General features: G+C 32.9%; 1 protein-coding gene across 20 annotated transcripts in view; it reads left to right on the top strand.

The window, feature by feature from the left end:
- Positions 1-9,051, top strand: part of LOC101503279 (uncharacterized) — a 118,635-nt gene that overhangs the window by 39,187 nt on the left and 70,397 nt on the right. For 15 of the 20 annotated variants that reach the window (XR_012163653.1, XR_012163640.1, XR_012163646.1 and 12 more), the window contains one exon: positions 3,618-3,692. The exons of 1 other annotated variant lie outside the window; for it this stretch is intronic. Coding sequence is in view for 3 of the 19 variants with exons in the window: in XM_073370218.1 (XP_073226319.1) it covers positions 3,618-3,692 (75 nt within the window). In the remaining 16 variants the exon portion in view is untranslated. Of the gene's footprint in view, positions 1-3,617; positions 3,693-3,903; positions 4,099-4,242; positions 5,692-9,051 lie in introns of those variants that run through there. 4 more of the 20 variants (XR_012163651.1, XR_012163650.1, XR_012163649.1 and 1 more) reach the window with 3 other exon arrangements.

Raw genomic sequence — 9,051 nt, 5'->3', positions numbered from 1 at the left:
TATATATTTTTTTTTTAGAAAAAACATATATATATATATATATATATATATATATATATATATATATATATATATACACACACACACATATATAGATATAGACCGTAGTTGGATGTACGGTAGGAATTTCCCTGGAAGAAAAGGTCTTAAACAACGTTTTGCTAACAAGGTTGCACAACGAAATCGGTTGCCAAAACACCACATTGCTCTTATTGCTGCCACCATATTGACATATGGATCTTATGGCCTTCGAGTTCACACCTTAGTGTCTGACATTGATGCTTTGTGTGTTGCTCATTTCTTTGCCTCCATTGCAGTAAGTCACTACCTATCATTTTCTTTTAAGCCTCTCTACTACTACTACTACTACTACTATTTATTTTTCTTCCTTTTTATGGATCAGGAAGACTTTTTTGTTCTGCTTCACCACATGCTCAAAACTAGACCTGAAGTATCACAGATTCACTGTGTCAAGACTGTTAAAGTCTCGTTTATGCGATTTAAAGTCCCTCTTATGCCCTTTAATTTAAAGTGTATAAGAGGGACTTTAAAGCGCATAAGAGGGACTTTAGCAGTCTTGACACAGTGAATCTGTGATACTTCATGTCTAGTTTTGAGCATGTGGTGAAGCAGAACAAAAAAGAAAATGGGAGGATGCATGGGATGAAAAGTCATTATTGTCATATATTTTTATAGTGTTTACTTCCTATTGCCTTTAGTGCTTTACCGACACATGTATTGAACCCACTTATTGAAGTGAGTCAATATTTCAAGAATTTGTGTTCTTCAACCATCATTGATAAAGATCTCATCAAGATGGAAAATGACATTTCGAGGATTCTATGTAAGTTGGAGAAAGTATTCCCTCCTGGGTTTTTTGATTCCATGGAGCATCTCTCAGTGCATCTTGCAAGTGAAGCAAGGCTTGGTGGACTAGTTCAATATAGATGGACGAATCCATTTGAAAGGTGATATATATATATATATACATGGAGCTTATTGTACATCTCATTTATATTATAGGTTCATGGGTTATTCAAAACGGTCGGTGAAAAATAAAGCTAGAGTTGAGGGCTCAATTTTTTCATCTTACCTACATCGTGAAACAACACACTTTTGTTCTCATTATTTTAACAATGAAACGTTGTCACCAGTTAACGGAAGAAACAAAACTTATATTGTTATACGTCACCCACATGCTTTATCAGTTTTTTGCTTGTCTGGTCATCATGCTTGTAGGGATTTTCCGATTTTCTAGCCAAGTGACAAAGTATTTAACAAACATTCATCCCTCCCATTCTCAGAAAACTCATGAAAACAAAAACAAAATTGCAATAAAATGGCAAAAATGAGGAAAACAAATGAATTGATGACAGTGAAAAGAGAGAACTAAACTTGAAATATGAGAAGGAGGATAACTTTGGAGATGTGTGAAGGAAGAAACTTTTGGGGACTGTTGTGAGAAAACAAAGAGAATATTCTTTTATTTCTCTTGCGGTTTTAGAAATTGAGACGAAAGGAAACGCTGTTTTTATATTTGTATTCGTTGTAGTGGAAGTTATTTTGGGGTTTAGCATTTTCCTTCCTTTTTGATAGAAAGAAAAAGAAAAAGAAAAAGAAAAAGGGCTTTGCAGACTTGTGTGGAATTGGATTTGAAAGTGCCAATTTCTCACCGCCCAATTCCAAGTGGTGTCGTTATGTATTGTCTTCCTCCTTCACACTCACTCTTCTTCACAATGAATAATCAGAGGTCCATGTCTCTCCTTTAGGTAGGTAATTCTTTTATAGTTATTATTGCAATTACTTTTTTCTTTCTTTCTTTTCTTTAGCAACCGTTGTGTGCAGTTTATAGGTGATGAAGGACTCGTTCCCTCTCCACAAGAGGAACAAAAAAGGAAAAACGTTATTGACAACCTCAAACAGGTTTCAATTTGTATATTCCTCAATTGATACACATTGTTATTATTAATTTTTCCTTGATAATGGTTATCCTAATCTTGCAATTTCAGATAGTTTCATCATGGATCAAAGAGGTTGCACGACGACATCGGTTGCCAAAACACCACATTGCTCTTACTTCTGCCACCATATTGACATGTGGATCTTATGGCCTTCGACTTCACACCTTAGTGTCTGACGTTGATGCTTTGTGTGTTGCTCCTTTCTTTGCCTCCATTGCAGTAAGTCAATACCTATCATTTTCTTTTAAGCCTCTCTACTACTACTATTACTACTATTTATTTTTCTTCCTTTTTATGGATCAGGAAGACTTTTTTGTTCTGCTTCACCACATGCTCAAAACTAGACATGAAGTATCACAGATTCACTGTGTAAAGACTGTTAAAGTCTCGTTTATGCGATTTAAAGTCCCTCTTATGCCCTTTAATTTAAAGTGTATAAGTGGTACGAAAGAGTACATAGTCCACAATGAATGGGTTTAATAACACAACAAAATGGGTTGCCAGACCAGACCTGGGTCTGATTAATTTAAATTTTAGGTTTTTATCGAACTAGAATGACAACAATTGAACATTCACCCTTTTGGTTCTCTCTCTTGTCTTTCTTTAAAATACCACAAGTAATTGCATCGCCTTTCAGTTGTCTCATTGTTGTGGTGAGAGAACCTTTTTAGTCAAAATAGGAATAATCATAGTAGTCGTCAAAATGTTGTGTTTTTTAATTTATTTTGTGAAGCCTAAGATTTGAGAGGAAGAAGAAAGAATGAAGCCTAAGGTTCGAGAGGAAGAAGAAAGGTTGAAGACGATGTTTTCATAGAGAGGGTGAGATGGTAACTGGATTCGGAGGCTAGAGTTTGTTAGGGTTGATTGTATCAATGCAATTTATAGTGAAAACAATCACTGCAAGAAATCCTCCCATTTGTGGCCAACCTTACAAATATTTTGTGACCGAAAAAGACCCTCAGAAATTAGTGACCGAAAAAGCCCTCACAAATACAAAAATTCAAATTGGTCTTTATTTGTGGCTGAAAAAGCCCTCACAAAAAATTAAAATTTTAGCTCGATTTTGTGGCTGTCTAAGCCCTCAAAAAATCACAACGTTGTCATTTTGTGAGGGCTTCGGCCGCCTACCTATACTAATATTGTCAGCTTGACATGTTATTTTCAATGGGTTACATGTACCTTTTGTTGTTGTGTAAATGGTTTGGATTTATAATTGGAGTGACTTTTCCGCTGCTTGTAAATCATAATGACTCAATTATTTATCCAAAGACATTTTCTTGGTTATTTCTTTGTTTCAGTTTAATTTCTTTTTAAAAAAAAAATATACCCTCGCTTTGAAAAACGGGGTGTTACAGTTAAAGCCGTCACAAAGGATTTTATACCGTTGGCTTTTGTGGCTGCTTTGGCCGCCACAAAGGATCAACCATTTTCTATAAATATCCCTCCACTACTCTTATCATTTTTCACTTCTATCGTCTCTCTAAACCTTCTTTCTAAATTTTCTTTCCACCTTCTCTCTACAAAAATTATTTCTCCAAGTTTTTTCTTTACTATCTTGAATTTTGGTAAGTTTATATTATATATTTAGTTTTTGAATTTTATTTTTGATTTGAAGTTATTTATTTAATTTATATTATTGAATTTTTATTTTGACAGTGGTGATATATTGTGTTTACTTCGAAGAGTTGTCAGCTCTGTGAAAGCTTCAAGTCAGACACTACCCGACATCAAGTTAGTATTTTATACATTTTAAATATAGATTAGTAAAATTTGTGATATTATAAATATATTTATATTATGTTTAAAATACAGATTAGTAAAATATGTTTTATTATAGATTTATTATAAAAAAAAATAGGAATTATGTTGTTATTTACGATGCCTCTAAATTTGTCAAAAGTGATATCTTGAGTGACGTGGACTTCATTTAGTATATTTTCAGTAATAGCTTCTTATGGGACTCAGAATTTATCAGCAAATATATTAATCAAGCTTTTGTGTGGGAGGCTTAGTTCTTAAATTAGAGGTTGAAGATCAGTCATCCCATATCTTAAATCAGAGGATGAGGGCTAGTCATCCCTGCTCTTAAATTAGAGGATGCGGGTCAATATCCCGTATATTAAATAATAGGGTGTGGGTTAGTGTCTCAACTTTAAATTTAACCACTAAATATGAAATGTCATGAATGCATTTAATGAATGAACATTTCCCTTCATTTTCATCTTTTTCTTTTCGATCAACTTTTTTTTTAATCTTTTTTATTTCTTTCATCTCTTTACAGACATGATACTTGATTCATGGATGAAAAATGTGCATCACTTCAAATAAATGGTGGTGATTGTCCTTTTGATCTTTAAAGATATTTTTTCTTACTTCATCGACTTGATCTTTAGTTGCCCCTGTCTTACATGTAAAGACATCATACTAGTTTTGGACTCTTGACATTCACATATTTTGTGCCCCAATATATGATTATCATAAAAATGCATTTTGACAAAAAAGATTTAAAACACAAGAAAGTAATGAAGGAATGTTCATACAATGATATTTAATGAAAAAAATCTATGGTACAAAAAAATGAATTCATAGAAAGATAAGAAGATAAGGTGATCTCATATGGGTAAATAACCCAATTTGTTAGTAGTTTTTCATAAAAGAAGTGTGCCAATAAATTATTCCATAATTTCAATAGCATTATTAACCAACTTTGGAGAATATGATTTGCCTCAATTTATCTTCACAACCTTTCAGAATATATTGATTCAACTTCGATCTGTGTAAGCCATATTATTTGCACATTTTCCTTATAACTTAATCATTCTATTATTTTTTTTTTTTGCCCTAATTTTTAACTAGGTTGCCCTTCTTGGTTTTTGACCTAAAAGGTCTTCATTCATTTTCACCTAGGTCGCCCCTTCTTGTTTTTGACCTAGCAGGTCTTTATTCGACTTTATATCTTCACTTTTTCCAAGTTGTCCTTTTGGATTTTCTGCCTCGTTGATATTTACTTATTTTTGTACCCTAATTTTTGCATAGGTCGCCCTTTCAGGGTTTCAACCTAACGGGTATTTATTACTATTATTTTTATACCCTAATTTTTGCCTAGGTCTCCATTTCAGGTTTTCAACCTAGCAGGTATTTATTATTTTTTTATACCATAATTTTTGCCTAGGTCGTTCTTTTGGATTTTCAACCTAGCGGTCTTCATTTAGATGTAATACTTTTTGAAGCATCAATGTGTGAAAGTATATGCAATATCATCAATGTCTTCAACATAATGTTTAGTTGAGGTTTTCTTCAATTGTCGTTGAATGTTCATACAAGATTTGATATTTTTCTTTAGATGGGTGGATTTTTTCATGACATTAAAGTAGTAAGCGATAATGATGAAAGTTCAACATAGACGACCCAACTTCTAGAAGTTTACCTGTGGCGAAAAGCCAAAAATGTATGTCCATGACTTAGAAGTAGGGGGTGGAGGATGAAGATGAATCTCATTAGTATCAGGTTCAGATCTTGTAGATAAGTTACTTGAGGTAGACATAGACTAAAGGTAAAAATTGTTGGACTTATGAAATCAAGGGGTAAACATGAGTTCTACGTATTCACCCATGATTCAGATAATCTTTTTAGACTTATTGATGTTCATCCATGATATAGACATAAGGTCTTTTAGTTGATCCAGATAACCTTTGTATGTTTCAATTCATCCATGATTTTAGTTCGAGAACATGTTCGGTAAGGGTGTCATGATCTTTTTTTCTTTGTTTTTTTTGCCTTTTTTTTCATTTTTTTCATTTTTTTCTTGAAGGAAAATGTTATGAGAATGTAAGAAAGTGAATGCAATGATTATGCATTTAATTAAAATATTTTACTACCTCTTAATATGCAACCACTTTTTCTAAAAAAAATGAAGAGAAGAAGAAAAACATGTTGTAAAATAAAATAAAAGATGAAACATGCATGATTATGCAATGCATTATGATAAAAATGAGATATAGCTAGAGTAAATTTTTTTTCTTCATATATACATGTGTCCTACATGATTCTTTTCTTAATTGATGGCTTTTTATTGTGAACCTTTACTATGGGTGGCTCTATAGTTCTAAATCGGTTCCTAGAGCACACAACTCAATTCTAAAATATTAAACCAATTAATAGGTAAACTATTAAAATGAAAATATTCTAGAAAAGGTCAACTCTAGGTAAGACTTTCATGACAACCAAACAGGATGTACATCCAGAAGATTATCAGTACACAGTCTCTAACTTATCTTAGGTTTGCACTCAGCCCGAGTATAGAGCCTACTCATAAGTGTATGAATCATGTTAGGGTGTAAATAAAATAAAATAAAATAAATCATCACAATAAAAATAAATTGACAAAACACATATAATTATATTCATAAGATAAGAAAATAAATAAAACAATAGGGGTAATATAAATAAAATAATTATATATAATTAATTAGATTAGGCTTAACTCTCAAAAATCCCTAGTGAAGTCGCCAGCTGTCGCGTCCGATTTGTCCGTCAAAAAAAGAAGTCGCCACCAATTTTTTTTTATAAAAGGAAAAATTGAATAAAACCTAAAATAATGATTTTTGAACTAAAAATTTGAATTGGGGAGTCGATTACGGGTAGGAAAGTATTACCACCTTACAACGTCCGTTAAAACGGTTACCCTATAATTAATTATATACAAACTATTTATTTATTTTTACCATAAAAAGAATAATAATAAAACAAGAAATTAAATTATTTACATTAATAAAACAAGAAAAAAATATTGTTTTATTAATTTGGTTTGACAAGGGGAAGACCTTGCAATAGGGAAATCAAAACACACGTAGTTATTGAGGGTAAAATTGAGGGTGATAAAATTTAATTTAATTTATTTACACATAGAATTATTATTAATTAAATAATAAATTATTACAATTACTAAAAATATACATATATAATATATGTGAAAATATTGGGGTGTTATATAAAGTATTGGTATAGTGTAGGAGAATAACAACGATAGCCCTTTTGAGACCGATGATATTTGAGAAAGACACACTTAAGTGATTAAGCAGATAAATTATGAACAAAACACGTGGACCCAAAGACACGAGGTGGTAGTGGGTGAAGAGGGGTATGGGGAAAGAGGACCGAATGAGGGATATTGCGATGAAGAACAAAAGACAACATACGATTAATAAGGTAGCATGCCGTTAAGACTGCACCTCCCAAAAATGGAATGGAACATTACCATGGAGAAGGTTCGTGTGGTTTCAATGAGAAGCCGATTTTTGCGTTCGGCTATCCCGTTTTGTTGGGGTGTATGAGGACATGATGTTTGGTATAGAATATCATTGGAAGCCATAAAATTTTGAAATTGATGTGACAATATTCCCGAGCATTATCACTTCTTAAGAAACGAATATAAATACCAAATTGATTTTTAATTTCTTGATAAAATTGCTCAAAAATGGAAAACTGTTTAGCTCTAATTTTTATTAAAAATAACCACGTACAACGAGAGTAATCAACAATAAAAGTAACAAAATACTTAGACTCTAAAGTAGACACAATACGAGAGGGACCCCAAACGTTATAGTGAACTAAAGCAAAGGGAGACAAAACTCTTTTATTGACTTGATCATGAAATTTATTACTAGTGTGTTTTCCTAACTCACATGAATCACAATGTAAAGTAGACAACTTAGAAAAACTAGGCACCATTTTTTGAAGATTGGTAAAACTTGGGTGTCTTAGCTGAGCATGGATATTGTGAGGGGACTCTATGGCAGAACACGTATTGGAAGATGGAGAAAATTAATAGAGGCCTTGAGACTCACTTCCGACGCCCATCGTCTGTCCGAACTCCGGTCATGCAAGGTAACATTATCATTAGTGAAAGTAATAATATATTCCTAGGATCGAGTCAATCAACTAACTAAAAGTAAATATAAAGGGCATCCAGGTACATAGAGAACAAATGCAACTAAGATGGAAGGGAGAATTTGGACAGTGCCAACTCTTTGCGACTGGGTTTGAGGGTCATTATTACTAGTGACATGATCAGACGCACCAGAATCTAGAGAGAGGTAAACAAACGAGTTACCAATGTGTGCAACCGAAGTAAGAGAACTAGAACTCAGATGAACAGTGTGTCCAAGCCAAAAGAAATTAAAATAAATCAGGGAATTAAATAAGGTAATACCTTTGGATAAATAATTGAGTCATTATAATTTACAAGCAGCAGAAAAGTTTCTCAAAATATGAATCCAAAATATTTACACATCAAAAAGTGGTACATGTAACCCATCCAAAATAACATGTCAAGCTGACAATATTAGTATAGGTACAGTCTTCCATTTTAAAATAAATACAATTCAAAAGAAAGACGTATGTTCCCTCTATGTCAACCTAATCTGATCATTCTCCAAAACAAACTAAACGCCCTGAGTGATCTCCACGCGCCCCGTAAGATCCTCCTAACATAGCTCCAGTCAGGCATTCCCCTCTACATTCCCATCCACATGGTACGAACCGGTAGGATTGTCCTGGCTCTCATCTGAGGGCAAAGCCCAAATTTCCACAATAGTTGTAAAGGGTCACCAACCGAAATTAACAGTTAACACATAACATTTAAGTTTTTAAATGCAAAAATAACCTTTCCACTTAGCATGCACCTTAAAAGGGTTTTCCATATGCTTAAAAGTTCATATAACACTTGCCAAATAAAAATGAAATCAAAACAAAGTTCTCAATCCATCAAGTAATACATAACTGACCAAGACTTTGATAAATCAATTGAGCAATCTGTTATCTATCACAAAATAAGAATTTCTACTAAGCCAATCGATTTCCAAATCGATTTCCCGAGGGTTTTTAGTGAAATTTGAACTCTGGGCTTAATTCAATCGATTGGGCAATCAATTGACAGCATAGCTCAGCCCCTGACTTAATGCCAATCGATTTCCAAATCGATTTTGTCAGTTTTGCTGAATTCCTGTATGGCCAAATCGATTTCCAAATCGATTTCTTAAAACGTTTTGAAAAACATATTGCGAAATCGATTGCCAAATCGATTTTGTCA

Source organism: Cicer arietinum, chromosome 6, assembly GCF_000331145.2.
Source record: "Cicer arietinum cultivar CDC Frontier isolate Library 1 chromosome 6, Cicar.CDCFrontier_v2.0, whole genome shotgun sequence".
NCBI lineage: Eukaryota > Viridiplantae > Streptophyta > Magnoliopsida > Fabales > Fabaceae > Cicer > Cicer arietinum.
The sequence above is the reverse complement of the archived record's forward strand: the minus strand, read 5'-3'. Positions and strand labels throughout refer to the sequence as shown.